The sequence below is a fragment of the Puma concolor genome, chromosome B4 (genome assembly GCF_028749965.1).
Source record: "Puma concolor isolate L17-30 chromosome B4, mPumCon1.1.hap2, whole genome shotgun sequence".
Classification (NCBI taxonomy): domain Eukaryota; kingdom Metazoa; phylum Chordata; class Mammalia; order Carnivora; family Felidae; genus Puma; species Puma concolor.
In genome coordinates this window covers 126,794,486-126,812,074 of record NC_141673.1, presented here as the reverse complement: position 1 = coordinate 126,812,074, position 17,589 = coordinate 126,794,486, and the positions used below count along the sequence as shown (strand labels likewise).

The 17,589-nt window shown below is 39.1% G+C and overlaps 1 protein-coding gene across 2 annotated transcripts in view; it reads left to right on the top strand.

Annotated features, from left to right (window-relative positions):
* Positions 1 to 14,862, top strand: part of TMEM236 (transmembrane protein 236) — a 57,181-nt gene extending 42,319 nt beyond the window's left edge. For both annotated transcript variants that reach the window (XM_086714830.1, XM_025930806.2), the window contains exon 4: positions 10,998 to 14,862. In XM_086714830.1, the coding sequence (XP_086570956.1) occupies positions 10,998 to 11,581 (584 nt within the window). In that variant the 3' untranslated portion in view covers positions 11,582 to 14,862. The remainder of the gene's footprint in view (positions 1 to 10,997) is intronic.
* The last annotated feature ends 2,727 nt before the right edge of the window (positions 14,863 to 17,589 follow it).

Here is a 17,589-nt window from a genome sequence, read left to right as displayed (position 1 = left end):
AATTAAAAACGTTGAAAAAAAAATTAAAAAAAAAAATGTGGTGGTATCATCGTTTTTTATTAGTTGAATAGTATCCTGTTGTATTAATGAACCGTGACTCATTTAGCCATGAGTTTTTAACTAACCCTGTTGTTGGACAGCTAGATTTTCTTTTTTCCTGGTTTTTAACAACTGTTCTATGACTCTTGTTCAGAAGTAAAAAGGGTTGCAGAAAAAAAAGGAGAAGGATGTGGTGAGAATGAGCAGGATGATGTGGTTTGAGTCGAGCAGTGGGGGTGAGCCATATGTATGGGCGCACAGGCATGGCTGGTGCAGGTGCTCGGTGTCTGGGGGACCCGGTGCTGTGTATGTGAGTTACAAGCCACTCCGAGGTGACCGGCCAAGCAGAGGCTGGGGACAGAGAGAGTTAACTGTCACTGGATGACCACAGAGTGTCCTCGGAAGACCCTGAGCATCTGCACATGCCCAGACTCCTTGGCAACGACACTTGCCAGAAGAAACGGGACTATTGTGGGCTGGCTGCACATGCAGACGAATACAGAGGGGGGTCCTTCATAGGGGATTTTACAAACGGGCGTAGCACGATGGTTTGGCTGCCTTGGGGGTATGTGCACAGAGACGACTTGCTAGAAGTGAGATCGACAGGCTATTTGGGCGGAAAACATCAGAGCGCTGCACACGAGGTGGTTTCCACTGTCACACATCAGTAAGAGGTGCCAGGTACGATGTTGGCAGCGTAAGGTTTTCAAATAAATCTGCTCGCGGTGGCCCCGGTCCAGTTCCTACTGTGTAGTGTTCTTAATACCCAGACACCTGGGCCAAGGGCTGCAGGACCTCAGCAGCCTAGATAATTACTTCTTTAGGTTAAATGCCTAGGTGTTGCAATTTCTGGCTCAAAGTATATTCAAGCTTTAAGGCTTTTGATATGTGTCCTTCAAGCAAACGACCCCCTCTAAAGAATGCCCTGCTTAGCATCTAAACAGCAGTGTAAGAAAACACCTGTTTCTCCTCAACCTTGTAACTTTGGATAATTTATCCCTTTTCATCTTTGCCAGTGTTATAGGCAAAAACGGTATCTTATTATTTTAATAATTTCCTTAAGATAGCAGTTGTGTTGAGCATTTTCTCATGGATTTCTTAGCTGTTTGTATTTTTAAAACTCATATATTTATGTCCTTGATCTGTTTTTCTGTTGATACGTCTGTTCTTTTTTGTTGTTGTTTTTACTCCTGGTTCATGAGTTCTGTAAATAGTAAGGGCATTAAATTTTGCCTGTCAGAAATGTAGCATATATTTCAGTTACTTGCCTTTTAATTTTTTGATACAGGAAATTTCTAATTTTGACATGCTCCATTCTGTCACTATTTCCCAGATGGAGTCTGTCTATGGTGTTATGCTTTAAAAGTATTTTTCTCACTCCAAGGTGATATAAATATTTACTCAATATTTTCTCGAAACTTTTTCACATGTAAGTGTTTCATAAAGAAAAGAAGTTGGATTCTCTGTAGGATATAATAAACTCATTAATTTACACGCACCCAATCAATCAGAAATGATAATCAGTGTATTTCTTCCCTTGATCTGGCAAAGCTTTTAGACCCCTGCCTCTGTTGTATTTCTGTCCATTTCTTCTGGCATTTCCAACATGAAGAAAGGACTTAATAGAGCACTTTAAAAATGTCCATGCCAATCATAGCAACATCTGATAAACTGAATCAGGATGGGACTTGGACGTGCTTAGATTTTTAAAAACAAAACCTCATTGGATTCTTGGTGTGTAGCCCCAATTAGGAACATTGGTTTTCACTTTGGCTGCCCATTCGAATCACCTAAGAGACTTGAAAATTTTTTAACTCCCCGACTGAACCCCAGATAATTAAAATCATAATTTTGGTGGGGGGGAGGCGTAGGGCCAGACCATGTGGTCTTCAAAGCCCCCCAGGTGATTTAGACTTGTGACTATGATTTAATGTGTAGGCAGAAAGCAAGCAGGGGCTGTTTATACCTGTTAATGCCTGAAAGCCTTAACTAGGAACTGTGAACTAGGAAGCAAAGTTACCTGCAGAGAGCAGTGTGGAGGGACAGAGGGAGAGAATCTGTAACAGAATGGGTAAGGTTTGGAATAACTGCTCAAGGTCAAGGACAGGGGGATGGAAGGATGACAGAAGCTTAGGGTTCAGTGAAGAGGGGAAACCAGGAATTTGTCCTGGGACCACTCGAGATTATGAGTCGATCATTCTTCCATTATGAGGATCATTTCTTCAGTGATCCTGAGAAATCTGGGCATTGATGGTAGAAAAGATGGAACTGTAGGACTGAGCCAGGTTTAGGAGTCTATAGAGCAGGAATGGAAGGAGGAAAAGGAAGGACCTATTACTTTCTTAGTTATTCCTTCTTACTGAGTTAACACGATTTCTTAAATGAATGACGGTGATGAGTTTCATCCTTCTAAGCTATTTCCAGTGAATCATGGACCGCCTGTGAACATACTTGTACACGCGAGGATAGTTTAAGGCCTGGCATCCGTAATTTTTAAAAGCTTCACAAATAGTTCTGATACCCACCCTGTCTGAGAGACCCTGGTTGTAGGAAGTATTGGGAAATGTGACATATAGCGAGTTAAAAGCTGAGAGCCCAGATCCAAATTTCCAGATTCCCTCAAAATGGAACTCAACACTTTAATCAAAAGGAATATAAGAGATGCCACAGACAATCAAGGGGGGGGGGGGTGGGGGGGAGGGGGAAGGATGCTGCTTTTCTCTGAATAAAATGAATGGCACTTTGAGTTCCCCTTTGTTTCTTTTTAAGAAAAAGCTTATTATACAATATGAGCCCCGCGTGTGAGCTGGGCTTCCATAATGTGTTTTGCAATGTGTTTAGAGAGTACGTATGAGGAACACTGTGTTTCGGGGCCATGCCAAGGAGGCGAACTATTTCCTTTCATACCCTCCGTTTGCTATTTAGAATAAGGAAGTTTCAGAAAAGTAAGTTAGTTCTAGGATTTTCCCCGCCTTCTTCAGAAACAAGTAGCTATTTACCAGACCGGCCTGAGAGAAGGGTAGAATTTCTGATTTATACCTTCTAATGAAGTACCAGCTGTCAGGATTAGGTCAGTGTGTATCAGTCCAGAGACTATATTGTAGCCATCCTCGTGCCAAAAGACTTAGGACATCAAGTGCTGTCACATGGTGACCCTTTGATTAGGACAGCTTTACACGATTGTAACAATTTGGCATTTAATCGGTACTTTCTTCCTGCACGGGGCAGGGAGAGTGGGGGGGGGGAGATGAACAATTTTAGTATACAAAGTGAGACTCTTGAGAGTTGCAAGAGATTTTTCCTGAGTAAGTATTTTAGGGAGGCTGATAGAAATAAGGGGAACATGAAGAATTCAGCATGCATTACTGTGTCCTAGTACCAAGACCCGTTCCTCATATCATTATTAATCAGCAAATGTCATGGCTCAAGGTTGAAAGTAAAGGTACAGGTCACTGTTTTCCAAGTTCTAGATTTCCTTGTCTTGGAGTGAATAGAGTAAAATAGGTTGTTGAGCTGACGGTCTGCATAATGTGCAGAAATCTTGGTCGTTTTGTGTTTACATCATAGGGTCCTTTGTATGGAGCACCATTTTGCTGTGGGTCCACTAGTTTAGAACCCCAAGTCCCCCTGTTTCTGGCCGGGGGTGGTGTTCTTAGTGTGTTTCCTGTGAACTCACAAACCCCATTCTTCTCGGAAGCACACATCGGCATTTTTTAAAAAATTTTTTTTTCAATGTTTATTTATTTTTGGGACAGAGAGAGACAGAGCATGAACGGGGGAGGAGCAGAGAGAGAGGGAGACACAGAATCGGACACAGGCTCCAGGCTCTGAGCCATCAGCCCAGAGCCTGACGCGGGGCTCGAACTCACGGACCGCGAGATCGTGACCTGGCTGAAGTCGGACGCTTAACCGACTGCGCCACCCAGGCGCCCCAGCATTTTTGTCCTCTGACTGGTGACTCCTGCCCCTGCCGGTGCCTGGGAACCCTTTGAAATGTCTTGAATCGGGCTGCTGCTTGTGCTGTCTCCCGCTGATGTGTGCCCCAGTCCCGCTGGGCGATGCAGGGGACACGTCACACCAGTGGCTCCTGGGCCCAAAAGCCATGTGACGTCTTCTCTCACACCTGAGCTGCTCAGGTGCCCGGGCTGCCAGGACCTCCGAACATCCTCCAGAGCTCCTTAGCTGAATCAGTCGTGTGGGCTCGCTTGAAGTGCTCTCTCCAGGACCCGGGCCAGACAGCAGTCTTCATGGAAGACCTTGTACAGGGCTCCGGAGTCCTTCTTCCTGTTGAACGGAGGGTGGTGTGTGCTTGGAGGCCTCGTTGTCATGTTTGGGCTTGCTCGCCTTGGTGTGGATTTCCCCAGCAGGATGCCCATTGCTCCCTTATGTCGCCAGACTCCAGAACAGGAATGTCTCCCGCCTTCTATACAGCAAATCTTTATGGAGGATCTGTTACATACATACCAGTTGCTCGGCCAGGTCCTAGGGGTACAGTGGGGAGTGAAAACAGCCTCTCTTTTCATGGAGCTGGCAGTTTAGTGGATAGAATAGCACATCAATAAACTTCACTAGCAAATGCACACAATTAAGGCAGAGGGAGTGCTCTGAAGTCCAGAAACAGGCTCATTCCCCTATGTGTTCATTTTTGTCACCCGGCTTGGGTTCATGCTGGGATTCCAAGCTTTGGTCTCTACTCAGGTGCTTACTAGTACAGGCATTTCAAACCATTTCAAAGTCTAGAATTATTTATATTTGGAAATAAGATAACTATATGCTTTTTAGCATTTTACTTTGCTATTTGTTTTATTGAAATATATTCAATATTTGTATAATATATAATTGTATATTGGTACATATTATATACTTATAATTGTCCATATAATTAATATACTGATTAATATACTAATTAATATACTGATTAATATAATGATTCATTGTTACATTATTATATGTAATATATATGTCTTGTCCAGATGAGTCTTTGAACTAATATTGGAGGGGAAGATGGTCTTTAACCTATCCAGCCTTCCAGCTGCTTTAGACAAAAGAATTTTCTTAATACTTTACATTGCCTAAAAATCCAGAAATGATACATTTATTTGTTCCCATGCCCGGCAGGGAACTGGCAATGAATAGGGCTTTTGAATGTACTGGAAAACAGTACAATGCTTTTTCTAAAGAACAGTCCCTGGGCTCTTCCAGAATTGATGATGGTTTGAATATTTGTCTTGAATTTGTTATTATTATGAATTATTATTTGGTGAAGATTTGCATACCATTTGGAACACAGATAGGAGTAGGCTGGTCAGTGTTGACACAGCTGTCCTTCCAGTGGGGGTGGGGAAAAGCCCTGCTTTGTACCATTCGCCAACGTATCTGGTGTAAGTATTCCTTCCGCGACCAATTTCAAGCTACCAAGGTGACGTCACTGACCCCTGACCATGGAATTGGGAAGAGATGCATACGATTGGCTCATTAGATATTGCAAGCTGTCTCTGCCTGCCTAGGATATATCTGTGGGGTAGCATTTTGATTCATTGTGATCCGAACAGGCAAGTATGCAAATTAAACCTTTGACCTTGTTAAGGCTCTGTAGTGTGACACAGTTTCTCAAACTTTTTGACAGCCCCCCCCCCATAAACGGGACAGTGGGTAACAGTAACAGTGTAACTATAACCAAAGTTTAACAAACTGTGATCACTTTTACTATTTACTGTATTCTGATATTTTATGTTCTATTCTAATTCATTTAATTCATTTCTGTTCCATTGTAACTCATTATTTAGTGATTGCTATATTAATTTATAATATGTTATATATATATTATATATATACATATTTTAACATTTATTTATTTTTGAGAGAGAGAGACAGAGCACAAACAGGAGAGGGGCAGAAAGAGAAGCAGGCTCCAGACTCTGAGCTGTCAGCCCAGAGCCCGATGCGAGATTCGAACTCACAAACCGTGAGTTTATGACCTGAGCCAAAGTTGGACGCTTAACCGACTGAGCCACCCAGGCGCCGCTACATTTGGTATATGGAACACACACACGGCTGTTTCTATGTGTCAGGCGCTATTTTAAATGTTTTATGAATATTGACTTGTTCAGGCCTCATAACCACCCTGTGAGGTGGGCGCTGAGTTTCATCATTTATTACTTGGCCATGAAGTTGCTCACTTGTCTTCCAGACCTCAGATGTGCTGCTCAAAGGAAGCAAACTATACATAGTGCAGTTGAGCTTAGTCCATAGACAGTGTCAAAATAATGATGTATGTAAGTGCCCTGTTTGTATTTTAATTTATTACATTTTTTCCCTTTGTCTCCAAGACTATGACAAAAAGTACTTTGTGGTACTTAATATGCTTTAAATTATTTGTAATGACTATTAATTTTCTTATTTGCTAAATTTTTTTTCTCGAAATGTTATGTCTAAATCATTAGCATTTCACTTTCTCTAGAACACTTTTCTCTCAGGAAAAATAGATTTTGGGTGGGGCGTCTGGGTGGCTCAGTTGGTTAAGCACCTGACTGCAGCTCAGGTCATGATCTCATGGTTCATGGGTTCGAGCCCCACATCGGGCTCTGTGCTGACAGCTCAGAGCCTAGAGCCTGCTTCGGATTCTGTGTCTCCCTCTCTCTCTGCCCCTCCCTACTCATGCTCTGTCTCTCTCTCACAAAAATAAACATTAAAATTAAAAAAAAAAATAGATTTTGGGGACTGTTAATCAAGATTAGTCTTATTTTTTTCTGAATAGTTGTTTAATTTGATTTTCTGGTTGCTGTGAGTGGAATAACAGTCTCATTTCACAACAGCTGCCTCAGTGGCCTTGAGATCCTCTTTGCTGATGTCTCCATGTCCTTTCTGGTTCCTCTGCCTTCCACTCTCCATCTCTTCAGCAGTTTTCCGTTTAGCTTAGAAGAAAGTCTAAACCCCTTAGCATGGCCCATAAGGTGCTACACAGTCTGACTCTGCCACTGATAGTGTAGCTAAGAGATCAAGTTCTGATCTCCCTCCTTGCTAGCTGTGTGACCTTGGAAACAATTGCTAATCTCCCTGTGCCTCAGTTTGTTCATCTTTAAGGTGGGAATTTTTCTACGGATTTAATGAATTAATGCATTAAAAGGGCTTAAAACAGCGCCTGGTAGGTAGAGAGCACTTACTAGGTTTCTAGAACTCTCCTCTTCTTCCCTCTCTGCCTCCCCAACTCCTCACCAAACTTTCCCTCTTTCAGTGATTCTGGCTGAAAGATCTTTACACATGCTCTTTCTACTATCTAGAAAGTTCCTTTTTCCATTCTTTACCTAATTCATTCCTACCTATCCTTCAGGTCTCTGCTTAACTGTCACTTCTCAGCTGAACCTTCCAGACCTCCAGTCTCACGCAGATCCATAGGATAGTCTCTCATCAAAGAACTGACCTTCCTTTTAAAGCCCTGCCACATTTTATTGATTTATTTTTATTTATTTTTTATTATTATTTTTTTTTATTATTATTATTTATTATTTATTTTTATTATTTATTATTTATTATTATTTATTATTTATTTTTTATTATTTTTTATTATTATTTTATTTTATTATTATTATTTATTATTTATTTATTTATATATTTTTATTTTATTTATTTTTATTTATTTATTATTTATTTATTATTTATTTATTTATTTTTATTTATTTTATTATTTATTTATTTATAAACTATTTATAATAGTTTAATAATGATTTCAGAAATAGAACTTAGTGAGTCATCACTTACATGTAACACCCAGTGCTCATCCCAACAAGTGTCCTCCTTAATGCTCCTCGTCCATTTAGCCCATCTCTCCCCCACCCCCCACCCGCAACCCTCAGTTTGTTCTCTGGACTCAAGAGTCTCTTGTGGTTTGTCTCCCTCTCTGTTTTGATCTTATTTTTGCTTCCCTTCCCTTTTGCTCATCTGTTTTGTTTCTTTTTTTTTTTTTTTTAATTCTTTTTCCAACGTTTATTTATTTTTGGGACAGAGAGAGACAGAGCATGAACGGGGGAGGGGCAGAGAGAGAGGGAGACACAGAATCGGAAACAGGCTCCAGGCTCTGAGCCATCAGCCCAGAGCCCGACGCGGGGCTCGAACTCACGGACCGCGAGATCGTGACCTGGCTGAAGTCGGACGCTTAACCGACTGCGCCACCCAGGCGCCCCTGGGACCTTTGTATTTTATTAGAAATGAACTCTTGAGGCGCCTGGGTGGCTCAGTCACTTGAGCATCCGATTCTTGATTTCAGATTAGGTCACGATCTCACAGTTCATGGGTTCAAGCCCCATGTCAGGTTCTGTGCTGACGGTGCAGAGCCTGCTTGGGATTCTGTCTCCCTCTCTCTCTGCCCCACCTCCCCCCTCTCAGAATGAAGAAAAAAAAAATTTTTTTTTTAAAGGAACTCTAGCTAAGAATTCATTGTTCCTCCCATGGCTCCCACAGATATTAAGATTCTTACTGTTTAAAGATGTTCATGTGTCACGTCTAAGATTGCCACTTCCTGGCATTGATACGATGCTGAAGTTACAGTCATCCGCAAAAGCCTAAATTATACACTGCACTATTTATGTTGACAAAGGAATTTGAATTTCCATTCAGACAGTTTTATCTATTTAAAGGAGAGTTCTCCAGGACATGACATACTCTAAGAAACATAATTTCCATGTAAGTTTTTTCTTTTGTAAAATGAGAGGTATAATTGATGCCAGTGGGCATCTGAGTTTTAAAAAAAGATAATTTTAGGATTTTTTTTAAAGTTTTTTATTTATTTTTGAGAGACAGAAAGCATGAGCAGGGCAAAGGCAGAGAGAGAGGGAGCCACAGATTCCAAAGCAGGCTCCAGGCTCTGAGCTGTCAGCACAGAGCCTGACATGGGGCTTGAACTCACAAATGGTGAGACCCTGACTTGAGCCGCATTCAGCGCTTAACCAAGTGAGCTATCCAGGTGCCCCAAATGTTAGCAATATTAAAATAATAGTAATTAGTATATAATTTTCTTTCTTACTTGACTATTATTTATTAAAGTGATATGCTACTGTCATCTAAACTTGGTAAAGAAATTTCTAAAGGTGCCATCATTTATTTATAAGTGATTCATATCAGAAGTAAATGGGGGCGCCTGGGTGGCTCAATCGGTTCAGCCTCTGACTTCCGCTCAGGTCATGATCATATGGTTCGTGGCTTTGAGCCCTGTTTCAGGCTCCGTGCTGAGAGCTCAGGGCCTGGAGCCTGCTTCAGGTTCTGTCTCCCTCTCTCTCTGCCCCTCCTCCACTTGCACTCTGTCTCTCAAAAAATGAATAAATGTTAAAAAAAAAAAAAAAGTAAATAATATTTTATCAAGAATTTAGATTTTTTTTAGTTTATCAATTTACTCAATTCACACTTAAAATTTTAAAGTAGTTAGTTATATACAAAGGAAACCGAGGTTTGTCCTTTAAACAACTCCTATTTAAAGTTATCAAATATTTTATTAGTCATTAATCATAATAAGTTATCTCTTTTAAAATGTTTTCACCTCAATATGGTTCAACAAATTTTTATTGACTTCATGTCTTTAACCCTTAGAGCTATGAAGTCTAATGACTCCTTTAAATTTTGTCTTATCAAGTAATATGACAGCTCAGCATGTTGGCAATCTTTCCTTAAGACCAGATAAATTCTTAGTAAAAAAAAAAAGAAAAAATGGTGCTTAACTAGATAAATGTTTGAAAAATAATATGCTACACCTTTCATGTCTAAAAACCATCATGAATACTGGTAGTAGGTCTTGAGATTTGAGGATCCCTTCATAATTCCCCAACCTCAACACCCACATGCGCACAGAAAGGCACATGCGTGAATGTGCACACGTGCGCACAAACACATGCGCAATGTGATATTCATGAGAAAATATCCTACTTATTCAAATGAGCGTTGCACTGATCAGGCATAGCCTTGTGTCCACAAACAAACTGCTTTAGTCTAGCCAATTACACTGACTGTTTCAAAAACTTTGGGGAAAGAGAAACTTAAAAAAATATGGGATTCAGGGGTGCCTGGGCGGCTCAGTCTGTTAAGTGTCTGACTTCGGCTCAGGTCATGATCTCACAGGTCTTCAGTTCGAGCCCTGCGTTGGGCTCTGTGCTGACAGGTCAGAGCATGCAGCCTGCTTCCGATTCTGTGTCTGCCTCTCTCTCTGCCCCTCCCCTGCTCACGCTCTGTCTCTCTCTCTCAAAAATAAACATAAAAAAATTAAAAAACAAACAAACCGGGGTTCAGAGTGGCACCCTTCACTAGCACATTGGTTAAACATTCCCTCTTAGCACCAAACTCCAAGGCCGGACATCTGAGCTGTAGTGATCCCTGTGGCCTTCTTATAAAAAAATGACAACGTTGGACCATTGGACTTTGATTTTATGATATTTGCATGTTTTATAATTAGCACATGATGTTTTGCCTCTAGGCAGGTGATAGCAGCCATAAAGTTGAGAGCTTGTCACTTGGGGTCAAACAAATCTGGGTGTGAATTCCAGCCCTGCTCATTACTAACTGTGTATTTGAATTCCGTTGTCATTTAACCTCTTGTATGCTTTCTATATTTATAAAATGGGATAGTAATGTCTATTTCTCAATTTTTTTCTGAGGATTAAGTGAGATTATATGTGAAAGTGCTTAGCTCAGTAACCAAAAATGGCTGGTACTGTGAAATGATAAAACTGACTTGGGATCCATATCTAGAAAAATACAAAAACATAACCTTTTTCTGTCATTATGGTACCTATTGTTATCTGAAGTTATGTGTGTAAAACAGACCTCAGAAAGAGAAGTCTTACAATTTTATCTTATTTTAAATTTAACTAAAAAACTGAAATTTAAAAATTTACATAAAGTTGAAATACAATTTTCATTTACATAAAATTAAAAAAAAATTTTTAAATGGCCATGAATCAATTAATTTCTTGCAGGTAATGAAGTTAGATATGTCTGTACAACCACTTTGCACCAAGTAAACACCGTGATGGACCAAGTGAAGCAAAAGGAAGAAAATACTTCGTCTCCGCAGCCAGCCAGGAGGACCGAGGCATCACAGCCATGGGGACAAAGCACACAGAGCCCCGCTCCAGCAATGGGAGAACCCCAGGAGCCCTCCTTCCACTCGGGAATCCTGGGAACCATGTCCCATCAGGACTACCGTGCCCAGATCATCCTGTGGAGCTTTCTGCTGTGGTCTGACACCATAGAAATGGTGCGCGTGGCTGGCCACCCTGCTGTGTATAAGTCAGGCTGGCTGTACCCAGTCTACATATTCAGTTTTATTTCTCTCCTTCGGATGATATTAACTCCTCAGAACCCTCTTCAGAATTCCCTGGGCGTCTTTCTCCAAGACTTACCCTTTATTTTTATTAGACTTAGTTTAATCATTGCCCTGGGAACTATCACACCCGTATTGGGCCTTTGTAAAAACATACTAGTGACTCTCTCTCATGTTTACTTCAATTACTTATCCAAATTCAGAGCTTTCTCTACCTTTGAAATGTCTTCATTTTAAAAAGAAAATGGAATAGGGCCACCTGGGTGGCTCAGTTGGTTAAGCATCTGACGTCGGCTCAGGTCATGATCTCATAGCTCATGGGTTTGAGCCTCGCGTTGGGCTCTGTGATGACAGCTCAGAGGTATAAATTTTTGTCCTATGGAAAGAAATGAGGAATACGTTGTAGAGAATAAACTGTTTTTATAAGGGTAGCTTATCGCTTTTTGAAAAGTATATTCAACTGATGTTAAATTTAAGCAACGTTTTATTCTTATAAGTTAACTCACCTGGGTCTCTAGAAAATGTTAGTAATATTAGTTAGTTATGTATACTGCACTTTTTCTAAAAACACTCTTCATTAAAGCCTTAAAAAAATTAGAACGTTTTCCCACTAAGTCCAAGAATGACATTTTTATTATTTATATAAATTAAACAGCTTTGCAAGAATGAATTAGATAGAACTATTTTTTTTAGAAAATATACCTGATGTTATTGAATAAGTTTTAGATTCTACTTGAAAAAATTTGAACGGTAGAGGCACCTGGATGACTTTAGTTGGTTAAGCATCCAACTCTTGGTTTCGGCTCAGGTCATGATCTCACAGTTCATGATCTCCAGTCCCGTATTGGGTTCTACGTTGCTGGTGCAGAGCCTGCTTGGGATTTTCTCTCTCTCTCTCTCTCTCCCTCCTTCTCTCCCCCTCCCCTGCTCGCCCTCCCTGTCTCTCTCAAAATAAATAAATAGGCATTTTTAAAGAGATATAAAACATTTATTAAAAAATGTTTTTGAGCTGTAGTTTTAAGGTCTCCTTCAAACATGGAACTATGTTCTTTAATCCGCTGTGGCAAGAGACTTTTATGTAATTGACTGATTTCAGCATAAACAGCAACTCAGTTTAACAGATGTTTGGTTCAGTTTAAGGCATAGCCCTTTGCTCATACTGAAGTACTAATATACATATTGTTAAATGTAATGAAGTAACACCTAAAGTTTCATCATAGAAAGAGGCCATAAATTGAAGGTGTGGATTTCAAAGAATATTTTATTTGTGGAATTTCATACCATCATAAAAATAGTCACAAGCCCTGTTTAAAAATTTTTTAATGTTTATTTATTTTGGAGAGAGAGACACAGCATGAATGGGGGAGGGACAGAGAGAGAGAGAGAGAGAGAGAGAGAGAGAGAGAGAGAGAGACAAGAATCTGAAGTAGGCCCTAAGCTCTGAGCCGTCAGCACGGAGCATAATGTGGGGCTGGAATCACAAAGGGCGAGATCATGACCTGAGCTGAAGTCCCACACTTAACCAACTGAGCCACCCAGGTGCCCCACAACCCTGTTCAAAATTAGAAGTTCAGGTTATGAACACAACAGCAAATGCATCTGTGCTGTATGTTATATACTGAATGCCTTGATGTGAAGTAATTAGATGCATAATTATATCATTTGTCTTCACGACTTGGTGACACTTGTGGATATTCAGCTGCCAGAATGATTTGAGAGGCTTATGTGTGCAGAGTAATGTGTCAAACTAGCCAGTCTCTTCAATGATCTGTGGCAACAAATACGGTAAGAATGGATAACAGAACTTGCATGCTAGCCCTTGTCTCCGTCAAAGTCCCCAATCTCGCAGATCCCCTATGCTTTATGGGTTTTCTTCCCACTATAAGAGGTCTGTTTATGCTTCTTTAAAAGCTTAGCTTCTGGCTTTATGGCTTTGGGTAAGTTCTTTGACCACTGTAAACCCTAGTTGCCACATCTAAAACAAGAGCATAATAATCTTACCTTAATAGGTTAGAATTGTACTTTAATAGGTTGACGAGGATTACATGAGATAGGAAATGCTGTCATCATATTGTCTGGCAAACAATTATAACTTGATAAACTAAGTATTTCAAATGTGCCACATTAACCATTTTATTTATGAAAAATAATATGTAAAATCTCAAGGTCACCTTAGGTTATAATTTTTCACCAAGTAGCATGAGGTCCAAAAATGAGCAATCTACTGAATATACAGATTAAAGTTGATATGAGTATTCACTTGTCAGGCATTTGATTGTCCCTCCTGAGTTCTTATAGTGCTAATTATAGTGCTCTATTAAGACTTTATTTGAGGGTTTACTTTTCTGAGTTCCCCATTAATGCTTAAATTCCTTAAAGGAAGTCCTGATGGTGTCTTGTGGGTTTCCCTCTTCATCTGTCAATCCAACAGGCACTTATGATACTTAGAACTCTAAAAAATTGAGAATTCAAATAATCTCTTTCAAATTATGCCATGATAATCTTTTTTAATTAAGAAAAACGTGTAGGTGAAGTAGTTGATTCGTAATTTTCTTAAATCTGAAAACATTTGACATACATTTATATTTATCTTTATATTGGAATTTATAGAGTGACCAGTGGTCAGACAAACTCTAAAGTATTACTTACTGGAATTTAGAATGTGTTTTGTGTTTAATAGTTGAATATGGATATACCTGGCCTACTGGGAAGTCACAACACTTTATACAAACAGTAAAGAGATGTACATGTAGAGGAAAATTATTGAGTAACAATTTAATATTTTATTTCAAGAGTATACACTGGTTTATAAAGTTCAAGTCTATGATAGTCTTTCATTTCAATGCCTTTCAGAAGTTTTAATTAAAAAAATTTTTAAATTGAAGAATGGTTGGCATACAATATTAATTTTAGGTATATAACATAGTAATTTGATATTTTATATACATTAAAAAATGATCGCTGTAATGAGTCTAGTTACCATTTGTCACCGTGAATAGTTATTACAATATTATTGACTGTATTCTCTATGCTATACTTTATATCCCCATGACTTATTTATTTTATAACAGGAAGTTTGTACTTCTTCATCCCTTCCACCTGTTTCATTCATTTTCTTACCCCTTCCCCTCTGCCAACCACCAGTTTGTTTTCTGTGTCTAAGAGTCTGTTTCTGTTTTGTTGTGTTTGTTCATTTGCCTTATGGATTTTGCATGTAAGTGAAATCATATGGTATTTGTCCTTCTGTGTCTGATTTATTTCACTTAGCATCATACCATCAAGATCCCTCCTTGTTGTTGCGAATGGCAAGATTTCATCCTTTTTATGGCCAAGTAATATTTCATTGTATACATATTACTTTCTTAAATATATGACTTTTTAAAAATTTATTCATGTATTGATGGACACAGACGGCTTCTATACCTTGGCTATTGTAAACAGGGCTGCGATGAACACAGGGTGCATATATCTGTTTGAATCAGCGTTTTCATTTTCTTCTGATAAATACCAAGATGGAATTGCTGGATTGTATGGTAGTTCTATTTTTAATTTTTTCAGGAAGCTCCATACTGTTTTCCATAATGGCTGCACAATATACATTCCCACCAACAGACAGGTAGGCTCCTATTTTTCCACATTCTTACCAACACTTGTTATTTCTTGTCCTTTTGCTACTAACCATTCTGATTGGTGTGAGGTAATATCTTACTACAGTTTTGATCTGCCTTTCCCTGGTTATGTTCCCTAGTGACGTTGAGCGTCTCTTCATGGGTTGGCTTTTCACCTGTTTGCCCCCTGTATGTCTTATGTCTTCTTTGGAAAATGCCTCTTCACCTCCCTCCTCTGCTCATTTTTTAATTGTTTATTTTTTTGATGTTGTGTTGTATTGGTTCTTTACATATCTTGGGTATTAACCCCTCATCAGATATATCATTTGCAAATATCTTCTCCAGTTTGGTAAGTTGTCATTTCTTTTGTTGATGGCTTTGTCCAAAAGCTTTTCTGTTTGATATAGTCCCATTTGTTAAGTTTTGCTTCTGTTGCCCTTGCCTAGGGAGACAGTCCCCACCCCCCCCCAAATATTGCCAAGACTCATAGCCAAGAGTTTACTGCCTTTGTTTTCTTTTAGGAATTTTATGGTTTCAGGTCTTAAATTTATGTTTCCAATTCATTTTGATTTTATTTTTGTACATGGGTTGAAAAAGTCATCCAGTTTCATTCTTTGCTATGTACCTATCCAGTTTTCCCATCATCATTTATTGAAGAGACTACCTTTTCCCTTTGTATATTCTTGCTTCCTTTGTCATAGATTAATTGACCATATAATTGTGGCTTTCTTTCTGGGCTCTCCTATTCTATTCTATTCTATTCTATTCTATTCTATTCTATTCTATTCTATTCTTTCTATTCTTTCTATTCTTTCTATTCTTTCTATTCTATTCTATTGATCTATGTGTCTGGTGTGTGTGTGTGTGTGTGTGTGTGTGTGTGTGTGTGTGTGTGTATCGTGCTGTTTTGATTATTAAAGCTTTGTAGTATAGTTTCAAGTCAAGGAGCATGATAATTCCAGCGTTGTTCTTTTTCAAGACATTTTGGTTATTTGGGGACTTTTTTGCTTCCATACAAATTTTAGGACTATTTGTTCTATTTCTGTGAAAAATGCTGTTGGTATTTTCATAGGATTATATTTAATCTTTAGGTTCCTTTGGTAGTATGGATATTTTAACAATATTAATTATTCCAGTTCATAAGTACAGCATATCTTTCTTTTTTAAAAATATAATTTATTGTCAAATTGGCTAACATACAGTGTGTACCCTTGTGCTCTGGGTTTTGGGGGTAGATTCCCATGGTTCATTGCTTACATACAACACCCAGTGCTCATCCCAATAAGTGCCCTATTCAACGCCCATCACCCATTTTCCCCTCTCCCCCACTCCCCCCATCAACCCTCAGTTTGTTCTCTGTATTTAAGAGTCTCTTGTGGTTTGCCTCCCTCTCTCTCAGTTTGTAACTATTTTTTTCCCTTTCTCTTCCCCCATGGTCTTCTGTTAAGTTTCTCAAGTTCCACATATGAGTGAAAATATATGATGTATATCTTTTTCTGAGTGACTTATTTCACTTAGCATAATACCTTCCAGTTCCATCCATGTTGCTGCAAATGGCATAATTTCATTCTTTCTTATTGCCAAATAGTACTCCAGTGGATATATAAATCACATCTTCTTTATCCATTCATCAGTTAATGGACATTTAGGCTCTTTCCATAATTAGGCTATTGTCGAATGAGCTATAACCATTGGGGTACATGTGCCCCTATGAATCAGCACTCCTGTATCCTTTGGATACATTCCTAGTAGTGCTATTGCTAGGTCATAGGGTAGTTCTATTTTTAATTTTTTGATGAACCTCCACACTGTTTTCCAGAATGGCTGCACCAGTTTACATTCCCACCAACAGTGCAAGAGGGTTCCCATTTCTCCACATCCTCGCCAGCATCTGTTGTTTTCTGAGTTGTTAATTTTAGCCACTCTGACTGGTGTGAGGTGATATCTCAGTGTGGTTTTGACTTCTCTGATGATGAGTGATGTTGAGCATCTTTTCATGTGTCTGTTGGCCATCTGGATGTCTTCTTTGGAAAAGTGTCTATTCATGTCTTCTGCCCATTTCTTCACTGGATTATTTGTTTTTTGGGTGTTGAGTTTGGTAAGTTCTTTATAGATTTTGGATACTAACCCTTTATCTGATACATCATTTGCAAATATCTTTTCCCATTCCATTGGTTGCCTTTTAGTTTTGTTGGTTGTTTCCTTTGTAGTGCAGAAGATTTTTATCTTGATGAGGTCCTAATAGTGCATTTTTGCTTTTAATTCCCTTGTCTTTGGAGATGTGTGAAGCAAGAAATTGCTGCAGCTGAGATCAAAGAGGTTTTTATCCTGCTTTCTTCTCTAGGGTTTTGATGGTTTCCTGTCTCACATTTAGGTCTTTCATCCATTTTGAGTTTATTTTTGTTTATGGTATAAGAAAGTGGTCTCGTTGCATTCTTCTACATATGGCCGTCCAGTTCTCCCAACACCATTTTCTAAAGAGAGTGTCTTTTTTCCACTGGATTTTTTTTTCCTGCTTTGTCAAAGACTAGTTGTCCATACATTTGTGGGTCCAATTCTGGGTTCTCTATTCTATTCCATTGGTCTATGTTTTTGTGCCAATACCCTACTGTCTTGATGATTACAGTTTGTAGTAGA